Raw genomic sequence first — 16645 nt, forward strand, 5'->3', positions numbered from 1 at the left:
TTAGTTGTTTTTTAGTGAAGAGAATGGGAAACATGGTAGAAAACTGCTCTCAAACTCTTGTTTGAAACAACCAGAGGCCCTAATTTGAGAAAAAGGCTTTTTAGAGCTTGGTGAGCCAAATTTACACCTAACAGGAGCTTCTCTGCTGATCCAAATTCATGTCCTAATGTGAACCTGTTGGGTTTCCACCACATCATGATTATCTAGATGAGGAGTTTGTGGGGTTTTTCCCACAGCTGAGCCCATTAAACTGTTCTTGCAGAGAGACCCAGAGCTGCTGCTCAGTCTGGCCTGGCTCAGCTCGGGGGATAAACCATGGAATGATGTGTCCTAGGCTGGTTTTGTACCCATTTTTTCCCTGAGCCAGTTTTTCTTGGGCTGAGGTAAGCACACAGCTGATTTGAGGAGGGGAAGCTCAGATTGAGATAGATTTTTAATGGATGTAATGTTTATTATGTACGTGCAGAGGGTGTAGACAGTTTGTATAACTAAAAACCCAGAGAAAGTGTGTGCCTGCACAGTTGTGCCTCATCTCCTGCACATGCTGCCCTGTGCACCCTCAAATCCATCCTGGAGGAGTGTACCAGGCCCAGCACTCACCTCTCTGGGGAGCAGCCCTGAGTCCCTGATGTTTCCAGCACAGAAATCCCAGAATGCAGGACCTGCTGGGTGCCCCTTGAGTGTTTTCATTTTCCTGCACAGCGTGCTGATGATGTTTTCCTTGTCTAGCCCCGCATGGACCAGTATTTTAATCAGATGGAGAAGATTGTGAAAGAGAGGAAAACCTCCTCAAGGATTCGGTTCATGCTCCAGGATGTAATAGACCTAAGGCTGGTAGGTGCTGGCTCCAGTGAGTGAAAGTGTGAAATCATGGTGCCCAGACTGGTCTGGGTTGGAAGGAACCTTAAGGATCATCTCATTCCACCCCCTGCCATGGCAGGGACACCTTCCACTGTCCCAGGCTGCTCTAACCCCCTCCAGCCTGGCCTTGGGCACTGCCAGGGATCCAGGGGCAGCCACAGCTGCTCTGGGCACGCTGTGCCAGGGCCTGCCCACCCTCACAGGGAGGAATTCCTTCCCCATACCCCATCTCACCCTGCCCTCTGGCAGTGGGAGGCCATTCCCCCTTGTCCCCAGTCCCTCTGCAGCTCTCCTGGAGCCTCTTTAGGTCCTGGAAGGGCTCTGAGCTCTCTCTGGGACCTTCTGTCCTGCAGATGAACATACCCAGCTCCCATGCCAGTCTGTCATGTTCCCTTCCATATGCAGGCTGGATAAGTTCTCATGCAGGAGCAGGGGTTCACAGCTCAGGTGGGATGTTAGGGGAAGATCTGTTCCCCTCCTCCCCCCAGTCTGGCTGTCCCAAGCCAGGAGATGTCTCCATGTTGTCCTGGTGCTGTGGTCAGTACACGTGTGGTGCAGGGGGTCCCCACAGTGTGCAGGTGAAGCTGTGACCATGGGTGGAACAAACCTTCCCAGCAGCTGTAATTCCCCCCCAGGGGAGCTGGTTTGGGTTGTGTGGAGGCTGAAGTCACCATTTTGGCTGCAGGTAGATAATTACCCCAAGAGCTGTAATGAGGCTGCAGCGAGCTAAGGGACAGTGTGGTCATTCCAGGGCTGGAGGGGTCTGGGCACTGCATGGCTGAAAAGACACATCAAGCAAGGAAAGTGTTTTTGGAGTGACAGCTGCTCCTCTCTGCAGGATTCCTGTGTCAGCCATCACCATTCTTGGAGTTCAAAGTAGTGTCACAACTTAAAATCAGTCACTTCTTGCTTTTTTTAATTTTCATTTCTTCCCTCAGGCTTGGAGGAAAGGCTCCCACAAAGGGTATCAGTCATAAACAGAGTGACAGCATCTCTTCTCTTTCCTCTGAACCTTGAAAGAGAAGCTGGAAATATTCAGGCTGGGGATTAACATGTCCTGAGTTCAGTCAGGTCCTGGCTGCAGTCTCTGTAGCACAAGGCTCTGCTGGGATAACCATGTCCATGACGTGTCCCAGCTCCACAGGATTTTCTCCAGCCCCTCTAGGGCATGACAGGGGTGGGAGGATGAGGCCTCGTTCCCAATATTCAAACACCCCATGTTTGATGCTCTCCTGGAAGTTTCCCTGCGCACATGTTTGTTTTTTTTTGCTTCTTCCCCAGTGCAACTGGGTGTCACGGAGAGCAGACCAGGGCCCCAAGACCATCGAGCAGATCCATAAAGAAGCCAAGATTGAAGAGCAGGAAGAACAGAGGAAGGTGCAACAACTCATGACCAAAGACAAGAGGAGACCAGGTAAAGTGAAAGCCAAGTTGGCTGCTCATTTCACATCCAGTGGCCTTAGAGGGAATCCCACATAAAAGGCAAAAATCTCTGGGTTTTTTTTGTCCTAAGTGTAATGAGCAAAGGAGATTGGGGCAGAGGCTGGAAAAGGAACAGATCTGCCATGGATTGGCTGTGGGGATTTTCAGGGGCAAATCTCATGGGTGAAAATAACCAACCACAGGCCAACAGTGCTTACACATTCCATTCATGCAAACCACGTTTGATTTTGTGACAGGCTGCCAGAAATCTGTTCTAACAAGTTATTACTTAGGAGTCAGTTAGCCATCCATTCTCAGGCACTGCAGAGCCTCATTTCAAGAGAAAAACATCTCATTTCAGGAGTAACCGTGTTGTCTTTAGTTGTTAAAGTCATGAGGTGCTGACTCTCTGTGAAGGGGTGTCTTGGCATCACCTTAAACTGCTCCTGGCCCTCAGGGCACTGTCTGGAAATTAATTTGGAGTGACTGGGAAAACGAAGACTGGGACAGAGCAGGGCAAGGAGAAAGTAATTTTAGGGATTCTTTAGGCATTGGGGGATTCTCTAAGGATTGTCATATGAAAGTACTTTGAAAACAGGGTGTAAAGAAAATCCATGTAGACTTTAATTATCCTAAAAGTGACACCAGGACAAGGTGAGGAACCTGGGAGTGCCTGAGGGGCTCCGTGTCAGACCAGCCAAGTGCTGCAGGAATTGTGGGGTGAGGGAGGCTCTGGCCAGGGAAGGCATCTCGTCTCACCTGCTCCTTCCATGGGCTTGTGAACACACAGCTCCTGCAGGAATGCAGAGAAATCCAGCCAGGAACCATCCCTTCCAAAAGCAGCCCTGGAAGGAGCAAGAGCTGTGCTGTGAGAGCCCAGGCAGGCAGGCTGGCTGTGGCATGTCAGGGGAAGGACATTCCCCAGCAGGACCCTGCCTGTCAGAGCTGGGCTGGGCTGAGCTGAGCTGAGCTCCACGGGTGGACGAAGGTGGCTGGAACACTGTGCAGGGGGCAAAGAACAGCAGAGTGCTGGACCCCACCAAGTTCCTTAAAATCACCAAGGTAGGTGCCAGCACAAGCCTCCTTCAGGGCAATAAAACATCTGTCAGTCCAGGAAGGATCAGGACGGTGTGTGCAGGTGAAAACTTAGGGCTGGGACATGTTAAATCCTCAGAGTTAATACTGTGTGTAAATCAGGCTGCATTATCTTCTGGATGTTCCTGTTTTGTCCTGAGGGAAAGGAGTGTGCAGATTTTATTTCTTAGCTTCACAGTGTCCTTTTAGTAATCCACAAGCTCTCAGAGTCAGAAAATCTGCATTTTATTCAGTGATAAAAATGTGAGCCAGGGTATGGTGTGACATGGGTCTCAAACACACCTGGGAGTCTCAAACACCTGCTGGAAATCCTTGGCTGCCTCAAGTGCTAGAGACCCTATTCTGATGCTGCTCCCCAATAAAAAGTGTGCTGCATCTCCATGTGTGACATGGAGATGCAGCACAGCACCATGTTCCATGGGTCTCAAACACACCTGGGAGTCTCAAACACCTGCTGGAAATCCTTGGCTGCCTCAAGTTCTAGAGACCTTATTCTGATGCTGCTCCCCAATAAAACAGGGAGGCCACATCCTTTTTGATGTGTCACAAACAGCAGCACTCCAGCCTCAGGCTGCTCCAGTAGAATGGGAAGAGCTGTGTCTGCTTTAGGGTTTCTCGACTTGGTGGCATGGTTGCATCCCCCAGGATGTGATCAACTCTCATGTTCGTCCTGCAGATGAGCATCTTCCTGTTATTTCACCATTAAACTGGTAAATTTGGGACAGTTTTTCAGGCTGAAGGTTGGGCAAGTTGGAGATTTCTCCTTTGTTGAACTTCAGAACAGCTCTGGGCTTTCTTGCCAAGGAGAAGTCCAGCCTTTGCATAAATCATTGACTGCTAAATACTCCCTTGTCCCATTTAATGTCACTTGCCCTGAATTTTTACACTCAGTGCCTGGATTCTTGGAGAGCTGTAAAGCAGGACCTGGACAGACTGCAGCCCTTCTGCAGATCCAATCAGTTTGTTCCTTCTGAAACTCATAAAACAGTCTCCAAAACTTCATTAGCAGGAGAGGCTCAGCCTCCTCCTGCCTGGCCTTACAGCTCACCTGGGAAAAGCCCTTCTCCTCTGTCCCATACAAATGGAGCTGGTTCCACAGCAGCTGCTTTGGAAGGAGAGAGGAGCTCCCCTGAGATCTGCGAGGTCACAACCTCCTTGTCAATAAATTCTCCCACTGAACATTGTAAAATCAATTTTCTCTTCTTGCCAGACACCACTTCTTCCTCCAGGTTCTGTGACCTGTAGTCATCCTTTGCCCTCTGGATTGTTTGGTGCCCTGCAGGTCCCCCCAAAGCCATGACTGGAGAGTTGATGGACAGTGAAACTGGCTTACACATCACTAACAAACTGAACTTCTTTCAAATCTGGATATACTGAGCTTTTCCACCTTCCTGAGCTTCAGAATTCCCAATATAAAGAAGCTCCTGCTCACTGTGAACGTCTCTCACTGACAATTGGAAGAGACTCTGGTTGTTTGTGTCCCCTGTCTCAGGCCACACTTTAGTCTTCCAGAAATATGTGAAGTGTGTTTTGGTGTTCACGAGGGAGATTTTTTACCAAAAAATCTCCCATTTATTTTTACACTGCACGATTTGCCCTTTCAATTGTACATCCTGGTGTGTTTTACAGCCCACAATAGATGAGAAGATTCAGCTCGTGCCTAAAGCCCAGTTGGGCAGCTGGGGGAAGGGCAGCAGTGGTGGAGCCAAGGCAAGCGAGATGGGTAAGTCAGGATGGACCCTACCCTCAGCTTTGCTGCTGAAGAGCAGGTCTGGGTGGGGTTCACAGAGTCATGGGGTGTCCTGAGCTGGAAGGGACCCACAGGGATCAAATCCAGCCCCTGGCCCTGCACACACACCCCAGCAATCCCAGCCTCTCCAAACCCTCCTGCAGCTCTGGCAGCCTCGGGGCTGGGACCATTCCCTGGGGAGCCTGGGCAGTGCCAGCACCCTCTGGGGAAGAGCCTTTCCTGATCTCCAACCCAAACCCCCTGGCCCAGCTGCAGCCCTGCCCTGCTCCTGTTCCTGCTCACAGGATCAGAGCTGCCCCTCGGGAGGAGCTGCAGCCCCAGTGTGGCTCCCCTCTGTGTGACCTCCTGGCAGGAGGGGCTGAGGTGGGGCAGGCCCAGCCTTTCCCTGCACTTCTGTCCTGGCAGGAGGGGCTGAGGTGGGGCAGGCCCAGCCTCTTCCCTGCACTGAGTCCCCGTGGCTGCACTGAGCTCTCGGTGGTGCTGAGCCAGCAGCAGCTCCTGACCGTGTCGCTCTGCTCTGTGTTGTCTCCACCATCTCCAGACTCCTTGCGACCAAGTGCCACAAGTCTGAACAGATTTTCTGCCCTGCAGCCTCCAGTGTCCCCAGTATCTGCCTCATCTGCATCCTCAGAACTAGAATCTCGCAGGGCCTTAACGAGGTGAGTGTCGCTCCACCCTCTTCCCTGCTGCCCTCTGCACCCCTGCTCTGGCTCCAGCACTTGGACAGAAGAGAATTCCTTGCTTTTCCAGGAATGGCTGGCTCCTTGTCTCACTCTGAGTTAGCTTTGAACACACCTGTATTTTATAATGTCATAGGAGAGAGAGGTGGAATTAATTTTTAAAACCATTTTGATTAATGTTTTAGTTGCCACTTCACCCTTCAGCCAAGGGTAGTTGTGTTTAACAGATTAAAAACTCTTCAGATAAAAGGTAGTAATAAATAGGTTGGATTTAATGGCTGTGAATTCAGCCAGGTCAGTAGGTTTATTTATCCAGGAAAACACACCTAAAACCTGGCAGAAATGCAGCATAAAACCATGTGTGACACTTCCCAGCAGGTGTGACCTGCCCGTGCTCCCACATCCAACAAAAAACTGCAGAGACTCTCTCTCACTCCAATTCCTTCAGGGCTGCAGCCACTCCAGCTTGGAGCATGAAACATGCATTAACCCTCAATAATTTATTAACTCTAGACACAGTTTATAAATGTACAGCTCATTTAAAATGTCACTGGATCTTCCTTCCAGTGCACACAAGCTGCTGAAGTGTTTTCCTGCGTTGTGCCTCTATGTTTTCCCTCCTATTTAAAGTAAAGCTTGGGTTTACCTGGAAATTATTCCATTATGGCATCATTTTGCCCATCTTACTCATTAACACAATAATTAATGGAACAGATCGTTGTCACCTGTTGTTGGGAGCCTTCACTGTTTGGGAGGTATTTTTCAATTAATGGGTAAAAAATACAACTCCCATGGAATCACAAAATGTTTTGGGTTGGAGAGAGTTGAAGGATCACCCATTCCCAGCCCCTGCCATGGCAGGGACACTTTCCACTGTCCCAGGCTGCTCCAAGCCCCCTCCAGCCTGGCCTTGGACTCTCCCAGGGATCCAGGGGCAGCCACAGCTGCACAGCCACCCTGTGCCAGGGCCTGCCCACCCTCACAGGGAAGAATTTCTTTGTTACATCTAATCTAAAGCTCTCACACCATTTCAAAGGGAAACAGAGTCCATGTGTTATAAAATTGACTATTCCATGTATAAAAATGGGTGCTGTAGAGCATTGCTTTTCCATATGTTCTCTAGGAAGCATTGGCTGTTCCAGTCCACTCTGAGTATTTGTGTTTGTGCATCCCTGAAATTGAGTTAATTTTGGCTGTGGGTACAGCTGTAAGAAATGGAGTGAACAATCCTGCAGGGCTTGGGGGGTGTTTTTCCCCTCGAGGGCAGTGAAGCCCTTGAGTCCCTTTCCTCCCCTCTGAGCTGGTTTTTGTTTGGCAGTCGTGGGAGCACGGGCAGGGAGAAGAACGACAAACCTCTGCCACCTTCCCTGTCCCGGCCCAACACCTTCCTGAGGGGCAGCAGCAGCAAGGAGCTGCTGCTGGACAACCAGGCCCAGGAGGAGCAGCGCAGGGAGATGCTGGAGACGGTGAAGCAGCTGACAGGGGCCATGGAGATGGACAGGAACAGCAGCGAGGCCGAGAGGAACAAAGCCAAGGAACCTGGTAACAGCTCCTCTGTGCTCGGGGAGGCTTGCTCAGTGTGTGGGAAGGCACAAGGGAGAACCTGTCAGGAGCAGGGACAGGTGTGTGCAGGGCAGTGCCAGGTGTGTGTGCAGGGCCCTGGCAGTGCCAGGTGTGTGTGCAGGGCCCTGGCAGTGCCAGGTGTGTGTGCAGGGCAGTGCCAGGTGTGTGTGCAGGGCCCTGGCAGTGCCAGGTGTCTGTGCAGGGCACTGGCCATGCCAGTTGTCTGTGCAGGGCCCTGGCAGTGCCAGGTGTCTGTGCAGGGCAGTGCCAGATCTCTGTGCAGTGCCCTGGCAGTGCCAGGTGTCTCTGCAGGGTCCTGGCAGTGCCAGGTGTCTCTGCAGGGCCCTGGCAGTGCCAGATCTCTGTGCAGTGCCCTGGCAGTGCCAGGTGTCTCTGCAGGGCCCTGGCAGTGCCAGGTGTCTCTGCAGGGCACTGTCAGGCTGCTGCAGCTGGGATGCAGCTCCCAGAACTGGGTGGCCCAGCTGGTTCAGGCAGGCCTGGGCCTTATCCCTCTCTGCAGCTCCTGTAGGATCCAGTGGGGCTCAAGGGCTGCAGGTGCCAGCACAGCATCACCCCTGGCATTGTCTGCCCTGATTTATCCTGCCACTGTCCCACTGGCCTCCATGCACAAAGGCCCCCAAATCGGTGTCAGTTCTTCAGGAATGCCTTCCCAGTGCCCAGTAAAGCCATATCTGCCCTTTTCAAGCATTCCCCAGGGCTAGGGCAGGGATCAGGGTCTGGGACAGATGGTGCACAGCAGCTTTTTAGCATCGTGTTGTTGCCAGCCCTCCTGCCAAGCCAGCCCTGGTGCAGCAGGATGGTGGCACCCACCAGGGTGACTCGTCTGTCACCTTATCAGTCCTGCAGCTCCTGCTTTTCCCTCTGCTAGCCTGGGCTGATCTGTTAGTGGGAAAATGGGGACACTAGGGTGATGTTCCCAGTGGACAGAACCTTTATAGTAAGGACAGCACTCAGCTCCTTCCCTGGGACACATCTGGAAACTGCTGCAGTGAGGGAAACACCTCAAATACCACAGCACAGCACAGGCTCATCCTGAAGCTTCAGGATGTTGTAGACAGTCCATGGGGACCAGGACTGCATTTGGGATGTGACTGGGAGATTGCCTTGGGCTGCTGCCCATTGCAGTCAGCACATTTTAACTTTGCTGCCACAGCTCCATTTAATTATTTAATGTTCGTGCGGAGCTTTGAAGGTGTTTGACCTGTGCCACTGCCAGCTGTGATCCTGCAAGGTCAACTTACAGAAATACTGAGAGTTCATATGGGGAAAAGTAGCCAGGAAAGAATCCCAAAATCCCAGAATGGTTTGAGTTGGAAGGAACTTTAAAGCTCCTCCAGCTGCAGTCCCTGCTGTGGACAGGGACACCTTCCATCTATCCCAGCTTGCTCCAAGCCCCATCAAAGAACTGCCCTGTGCCTGAGGATGGGACAGGGGACACACCTGCCCTATTGACTTCTGTTCTCAGAATGTCATCTCTAAAATGCTGATTTTCCTTTTCCAAACATCTTTTGTTGTTGTATTTCCACCAGCCAAGCCAGAAGTTCCCCCAGCTCCAGTGCAAGAAAAGCCTTCGCTATCAGAAGAGGAAATAGAGAGAAAATGCAAATCTATCATTGATGAGTTCTTGCATATTAATGATTTTAAGGTAAGCAAGATGAAAGGCTCACTTAACAGCCAGCTCTGAGGGGCAGCAGTGATTTCTCTCCAGGGGGAGCACACAGGGGCAGAGGGGCTGGACAGAGCCCAGGGGCAGCAGCAGCTCCAGGGGCACTTCCAGCACAGTTGTCTCCCAAGATTGTTTTCTGCCCTGCTGGTAATAGGCAAAATAGCCCAGCCTGTGTGTTTTAAGTAGCAAGATGGATGTGTATCTGTCATGAATCACTGAGCAGCTCCATAATACCAGCAATTTTGGAAGCAGAAAAGCTAGTGGGAAAATAAACAGAGGTTTTCATTTAGTTATCAAAGCATGTGCTGTTCTGATCTGGAGGCAGATAAAGCAATACTAAATATTGAACAAAACACTCCAGAGGATTTTTAATAAACATTGGAAATTACTGAGCAGCTGTCATCACTTCCTAGTTAAAAGGTTGAAATTTTGTTTCCCTTGTAAATGGGTTTTTTAGCTCGTCCAGGGAGTTTGCAAGAAGTGTTACATTGGCTGCAAAGCTGCTTCATTTGATCTTTCACTGAAATAAATTTTCAAACCTGCCAAGTTTGAAATGGCAGCACTTGGGAGTTGCTGGTTTGGCACCCTAAAAGCAGAGTTGCTGCTTCCATTTCATTGGACTTCCAATTAATAATTGGAAAGAGGAATATTCTCATCATGGATTGTTTAGAGTTCACATGTAGTTATTGGGATAAATTATTAAATACTTGGTTTGGAGAGGAAAAACCTTGCTCTGATTGGCAGTGAGCTGGCCTGGGACCCAGGGGCTGGTGAGCCAAGGAGTCTCTGCTCTTTTTCCTGCCCAGGATGGACTCCAGAGGCTCCCCTGGCTGCCTGTGATGAAGGGACCTCTTCAGTTCCCTGTTTGCAAATACAGCAATGTATTTCTGTGGCTGCCTGGAAATGGAGCTGAATTGCATTAGACAGGGCAGGGCTGGTCAAAAGCCCATGGAATTGAGGCAGCTTGTTTGCATCAGGAATTACTTGGTCCTGGGGGATTCTTGGTGCTCTTCAGGTGCAGCAAAGCTCTGACTGCTTAAACTCATGTTCCTGCAGCCCCCCGTGAGTGAGCCCTGCTGTGCAGAGCAGAGAGCAGCCCCTTGCAGGGCTTTGGTCCTCAGTCTGACCTGACCACGAGCTCAAACTGCTGAGCTGTGACCCTGGTGACAGCAGGGCTCCCTGTGTGTCCCAGGACAGAGGATCCTCTGATGAGCTCCAACCCGAGCACACAGGCTGGGACCAGCAGGAAAGAGCCCTGCAGGGCCTGAGGAAACACATCTGGGGCTGCCAGCTCTTGGTAACTCAGGGCACAGTCACAGAGCAGGTGCCTGTGGTCAGGAAGGCCACTGAGATCTGTGGGCTCAGAGGTCCCTGGAAGGCCCTTGTGATGGTAGTGCAGATTTTTGATGTGGGACTTCGAGAGCTGCTCTCTAAGTCTCTGAGTGTTTCTTTGTTTAGGTTGCAAAATGCTCAAGTCAGAAAGTGGGAGCTTTAGAAAGGGGAAATCTTCTCCAAGTGCTCCCCAGCTATTTTCTGCTTCTTGATGGGCTGTGGGTTTGTAACACAGGCATTTGTGCCAGGTCAGATCAGTAACAAATCTGATCTGATACCCTTTTCTTGACTTGATGTTCGATGTAGTAATCAGTGTTTTGGTGGCATCCAGAAGATAAGTCCTGCCATTTCACCAAGCAGCCCTGGAATGTGATTGTGTATTTGAATTGTTACCTGAGTGGTACAAATTCCATTATTGCTATTACTGTTGTTTTTGTTATTATTATGTGATGAGGTTCCACCACCTAATTGAGCACTTTGCCTGGCAGCCTCGCTAAATCCTCATTTCACTAAAAATCCCCAGTGTTGCAGCAGGAAATATTCCTGTGCCACGTGTGCTGCTTTTCAGCTGGGGGTGACTGCTGTGTGTCGTTCCACAGGAGGCCATGCAGTGCGTGGAGGAGCTGAGTGCCCAGAGCCTGCTGCCCGTGTTCGTGCGCGTGGGCGTGGAGTCCACGCTGGAGCGGAGCCAGATCACCAGGGATCACCTGGGCCAGTTGCTACATCAGCTGGTGCACTCAGGAAAGCTGAGCAAGCAGGATTTCTTCAAGGGGTTGGTATTCTGCACGGAGAATCCACAGATTCTTTTCCCCAGTGTTTCTTGTAAATGGATGCTGTGCTGCAGGGAAATGATCTCCCACCTTGTTTTGGTATCCTGCCCTCTCCACACATTCTTTTGGAAGGGCTGTGTCATCTCAGTGTATTTACAAGGAATATTATTATTGTAATATATTTTAAAATGTTTCAGATGCTGTAGTGAACATAAATACATTCATATTTATATCAGCTTTTATTTTGAAGCAGATCTGTAGGTGTCTGTTGAAATGTGTGTGCTCAGATCCCTGTTCTGTGCTGCATTTCTCCCTGTTTGCCTTTTGCAAATCCCTGAATGTAACTGGAAGAGGAGGCAGGCAGCAGCTGGGAGCTCTGAGCTCCTGTGCACACAGACCTCAGCCTCTGTCCCAGTGGGAAGAAGGCTTCACCCACACCATGCCATGTCCAGGACACCTCAGCTGGAGGGCAGAACCCTCGAGGGGCTGAGGAGAACACACAGCAGATGAGCTGGACCTGCTGAGAGAGACCCCAGTTTTGGCTGCTGGCTCCTTTCAGCTCCCTGAATTTTGTGTTCCCAGCCTGGTGTCCAGTCCTAAAACAATCCCTGTTCCCATGGAGGTGCCTGGTGGCACTCAGTCCTGCCGGGTGCAGAGCAGGAGGGATAAAACAGGGATAGGCACAAATGCAGCAGTGAAGGAGCAGGTGGAGTGTACTGAGTTTCTGAGGAGTTGGATCTGTCTGGCTTTAATCTGAGTCCCTGTCATTGTGGTACCACTGACTGCTCCAACAGGAAACTCCCTGCACCCGTGTCTGTCCCTGAACTTCTTCCAGCTCACAGGAAAGGTTTAGGAAGGCTGAGCTCAAAACAGTATAGAACAGCTGAAAAAAATCGAAATCCACAGGAAATACTCTTGTGTTCACACGGCACTGATGGTCAGAGGGACTCGTTTGAGGTGATACACAGCCAAAATGTGTTCTGGTTAAAGCTGTTATTGAGCTTCCTGGAGTTTGGATAAGTGGATCTTGATGAAGTATTGGGATCTGTGCTCTGAATGTGACATAAACAATGTGAAATAACTCATAAGATGATGGAAAGGGCAAGTGGTGTTCAGTGGGTGCTGAGGAGAACATCAGAAACCACCACACAGGAGAAGTCTAATGAGGGATCACAGGATGAACAGTGGTCCCAGCCCACGGCTGGGGAGATGAACAACAGGAAAACAAGCAGAAAGGCTGGAGGAGCAGCAGAGGTTGCAAAGAATAAAGCAAAGGAGATGGTTCCTGTTTGAAACACAAGAAAAAAAAGTGGATTTATAGTCACTAAACAGGACACCGGACTTCTCAAGGTTTTCAGGGAGAAACAAACCATGATAGGAACTGGCAGGAGAGCAGAGAAATTACCATCTCCCAGGCATGGGAAGAGAAGCCACCTGTAAGGGTTTCATGGGAAAGAAGAGTTTTGAGCCATTCTGGAAAGTGTGTCACTGGGGAGCACTCCTGTAATTCCTGCTGCAGATAGAAACTCTTCTCTGCTGAGCTGAGTTCTTACAGACATTTCACTGCTTACCTTACATTTGGAATTCTGTTAGGATTAACCCCCTTCTCTAAATGTTTGGATATTCTTAGGAAGCTTTCATTTACTTGATGGTTTATATATATAGACAAAAAAGATTTTTAGTTTGATAGATGTTACTGTTTAGCAAGTGGTTTGGTACTGGGATATAAGAATTATTGTAACTGGAGGTTTCCTGGATGTATCTGTTGGGTCTACAAAAGGTGGTGTCTTTTCCACATATTCTCCTTGTTACTGCATGGAGAAATTCAGTCTTGGCTGTTTGGAAGTACCAAAGACATAAAATGGCAATAGGTTTGTTTTTTGTTACCTTTGTGATTGTCCTCACTCCTCTCTCTCTTCACTCCTCTTTTATATTGCAAAATATCTTTAAAGTGCAGATTGCTTTGAAGGAAATGTCTCCAGTTAATTTTTTTTTAATAGTTGATGTATTTTTCTCCTCCTGAAGTTTTTCTGAGACCCTGGAGATGGCGGATGACATGGCCATAGATATACCCCATATCTGGTTGTACCTGGCTGAGCTGGTGACCCCCATGTTAAAAGAAGGAGGAATCTCTATGAGAGAACTTACACAGTAAGTGATGCTTTCCCAGCTGTGCCTGTAGTGTTTTCTCAGCGTGGTTCCCATCAGCAGGTGAAGGATGAGCAGTGCTGGAGCCTCAGCTCCCCCAGGAGAGCTGTTGCACATCCTTGGGGCCCCACAGCAGCCTGAGATCTCTGCTGGGAAGGGAGCTTGGTGCATTCACCCTTGGAGAAGGGTTTTATCCATAAGTCTGCTGTTGGTTCCAGCTGAGCTTAAAAACACCCCAGTGCTGTAGATGGAGCCATTTGGGAGCACAGAGGCTCTGGGAATTAGACTTGCAGAGAGTGAGGTATTGCAGAGGGGCTGCCTGGCTCAGGGGTGACTGAAGGAGGGCTGGGCTAGGTGGGACATTTGGAATAAATTCCCCTCTGTGAGGGTGGGCAGCCCTGGCACAGTTTGCCCAGAGCAGCTGTGGCTGCCCCATCCCTGGAGGTGTTCAAGGCCAGGCTGGATGGGGCTGGGAGCAGCCTGGGACAGTGGAAGGTGTCCCTGCCCAAACTGGGATTCCATGTCTCTGCCACCTGGGCACTGCCTTAAATGGGCACAAAACCTTGTCTGCAACACCAGAAAGCATTTTCTGGACTAGAATTCCTGTATTTTCTATATGTCCTTACATATTTGGGGATTGACTGTGAGCCAGTTGAAATGTTCCTATTTCTATTAACAGTATATTAAGAAAATAAGTCTTTTCCCTCTACCCAAGTGCAGCATCCCACAAGAATGAGTGGGTTTGACATAAATATGACATAATTTTAAATGTAAAATTAAAGTCTTTGTAATTAGCCCTGTTGTGACAAGGTCACTGCATCACTAAATGTTTTATGAGCAGTGCTGGATTAATCAAATCCTTCCTCCCTGTCAGAAGTTAAAGGTGATTTCCTGCCTCAGTTTGATCACTACCCCTGGATTTGCATCCCAAATACGAGTTGTAACAGAAAAACACCTGTTTTTCTTTTAATTCTAGAGAATTTAGCAAACCCTTGCTTCCTGTGGGAAGAGCCGGCGTCTTGCTTGCTGAAATCTTGCACCTTCTATGCAAACAAATGGTGAGTGCCCCTGCTGCTGTGCTCTGCAGGGAGCAGTGCCTGCAGCGCTCGTGCTCATGCATGAAACCTTCACCATTCCCACGTGAGGACATTTAGGGATGGGCCAGCCAGTCCAGATAACTTAGGAAACCTGCCTCGCACCCCCAGTTTCCAACCAAGCCTTACGAGGTTCCAAAAAGTTGAGTTAACTTTTTGTTTTCTCATCGCTTTTCCCTTTTGCAGGTACCTTTGCACCTGGCTTCTCCCAGAAGCTAAGAGTGCTGAAATACTGCAAGAGGGACATGCTCAAGGGATTTCTGGGCTGACCAGAAGCAGCAAGTGCCGGGAATCTTGCGAGAGAACTGTTCTTGCAGACCGGAGAGGTTCTCAGGGTTCGGATAAGCTCCCGATGCCTCAGACTGCTGTGTGCTTATCCAAAATAACCTGCCGACTCTTGAGGTTCACCCAGCACTGGGGTAGTGACACCTCCTCACCCCGTGACTCCGAGAGCTCTCTTTCACACCTCACAGCTGCGTGTCCAACCAGTTTGGTGGTTTCCCTATAACTCATCTCCATTTTTGTCCTTTTTTTTTTTAATCCAGTTAAATCCTGCACTTTGGATAGTGTCTATTTCCAACCCTGTAAAATCCCTCACTTGCCTTTTTTTTTTTTAATTTTTTCAAGCATGCATTCAAGTAATGTTGAATGTTCCAGGAGCATTTCAGTCCAACAGTGCAAAGAGTGACTTTTTGTTCATTTATTTTAGTCTTGTGCTTGTTTGGACAGTCAACTTCCTTTTTTTTTAAAACTATTCTGTGAAAGAAAAGCTGCTGTGCTCTGGGTGTGGAAGCACAGCCTTGGGTCTCTGTTTCTGCCACAGCTTTCTGATCAGATCTTGTCCAGGCCTAGACATGGACTCGGGTATTTCAGGGTAACATCAGCCATCTAATCCAGATCTTGGTGGATCAGAGCAGGAATTATGCACAGTTGGCTCTTAACAACTTGTATTGTAAACTGAAAATCGTAATCTGCTTTGTAAACTTAAAATCAGGCAGCATTTCTCAGCTTGACTTAGGCTACTCAGTGATCTCGTGTGAGCAGGTGCTGTAAGGTGAAACTTTGGCAAAGCATTTGGGTGGAAAGAGCTGGTTGTGCTCAGCATTTTTATTCTTGTCAGAACTGTGTGTGTCAGAACTGTGCTCTCTGAGGCAGGAGGCTCAAAGGTCAGTGTGACATTAGAGGCTGCAAAAGGCTGAATTGTCTGTGCTCAGGGGCACTGCTCTCAAGGTTTGCATAAACTCTAGGAACTGAAGAGAGAATTTGGGATCATGTGCCTGAATTTGAGGCTTGGTCTCTGTGCAGAAAACAGCCATGTAAATGAGGATTTTTCTCAAAGGAGCAGTTTGCCAGGGCCTTGCTGTCAAGGCAAGGGAGTGTGAGTGGTGGAGCAGGTCAGAAGGGTGTGAGCCAGGCGTGGGAAGGTGCCCTGTCCCCCGTGTCACTGCCCCGGGTGACCTCGGAGCTCGCTGCGACCCCCCTGTGTCACTCCTGCCTTGCCCATTGCCCGTCACAGGCGCTGCCCACCTGACAAGATGTGCATTCCCGGGGGGATTGCACATGTGGTTCCTGCACGGGGTCTCCAGATGTTCTCACTCATTGCCAGCTGTTTGTTGGGTGGCTGAACTGTCCTTTATTCCTCCTGGCACAGCTGCACCATTCCGGCCCTGGGAGCTCCCCGGGTGTCCCTCAGCTCTAAATGGACACACTGCTTGTGTTTCAGAGCCATAAGAAAGTGGGAGCCTTATGGAGGGAGTCTGGCCTCAGTTGGAAGGACTACTTGCCCGAAGGGGAGGATGTACATACCTTTCTCATGGAACAGGTGAGTTCACATCATTTCTTTGATCATCCTGTTCATCCTCTTCCATCCCATTCTTAGGCACAGTTGGAATATGGGGTGAAGTGTCTCCAGTTTGGGGTAGATGATTTCAGCACCACCTTGTGAAGCACAGGGAGGACAAGTCTGTCCCTGCTGCTCCCAGGCACACATCTCCAGTCACCTGGCTTCCTCTAGGAGACCTGTTCTCTCCAGCTGGGAAAAAACATTCAATAATGAGTTTTGGAGTAAGGACAGACGATCTGCAAAAGGGCCACAATTAATGGTAGCAGTTATTCACTCATCCCACCTTGGATTATGGTCCTGGAGGGAGCCAGGACTGATGGAGGCACCTCACCTCTTGCTGTGCTGCTCCTCAGGAAGTCACTGTCTCCCTCTGGATCTTTGAGTGATCCACTGCCCTGTT

General features: G+C 49.6%; 1 protein-coding gene across 15 annotated transcripts in view; it reads left to right on the forward strand.

Moving 5' to 3' along the window:
• EIF4G3 (eukaryotic translation initiation factor 4 gamma 3) overlaps positions 1-16645 on the forward strand; it is a 143918-nt gene that overhangs the window by 122151 nt on the left and 5122 nt on the right. For 13 of the 15 annotated variants that reach the window (XM_039697401.1, XM_039697402.1, XM_039697403.1 and 10 more), the window contains 11 exons: positions 730-834; positions 2143-2277; positions 3253-3345; positions 5008-5101; positions 5670-5787; positions 7127-7350; positions 8922-9037; positions 10990-11162; positions 13186-13311; positions 14285-14366; positions 16126-16224. In XM_039697401.1, the coding sequence (XP_039553335.1) occupies positions 730-834; positions 2143-2277; positions 3253-3345; positions 5008-5101; positions 5670-5787; positions 7127-7350; positions 8922-9037; positions 10990-11162; positions 13186-13311; positions 14285-14366; positions 16126-16224 (1365 nt within the window). Of the gene's footprint in view, positions 1-729; positions 835-2142; positions 2278-3252; positions 3346-5007; positions 5102-5669; positions 5788-7126; positions 7351-8921; positions 9038-10989; positions 11163-13185; positions 13312-14284; positions 14367-14588; positions 14748-16125; positions 16225-16645 lie in introns of those variants that run through there. The other 2 variants (XR_005626343.1, XM_039697400.1) reach the window with 2 other exon arrangements.

The sequence above is a fragment of the Passer montanus genome, unplaced genomic scaffold (assembly GCF_014805655.1).
Source record: "Passer montanus isolate IOZ18808 unplaced genomic scaffold, ASM1480565v1 scaffold118, whole genome shotgun sequence".
Lineage (NCBI taxonomy): Eukaryota > Metazoa > Chordata > Aves > Passeriformes > Passeridae > Passer > Passer montanus.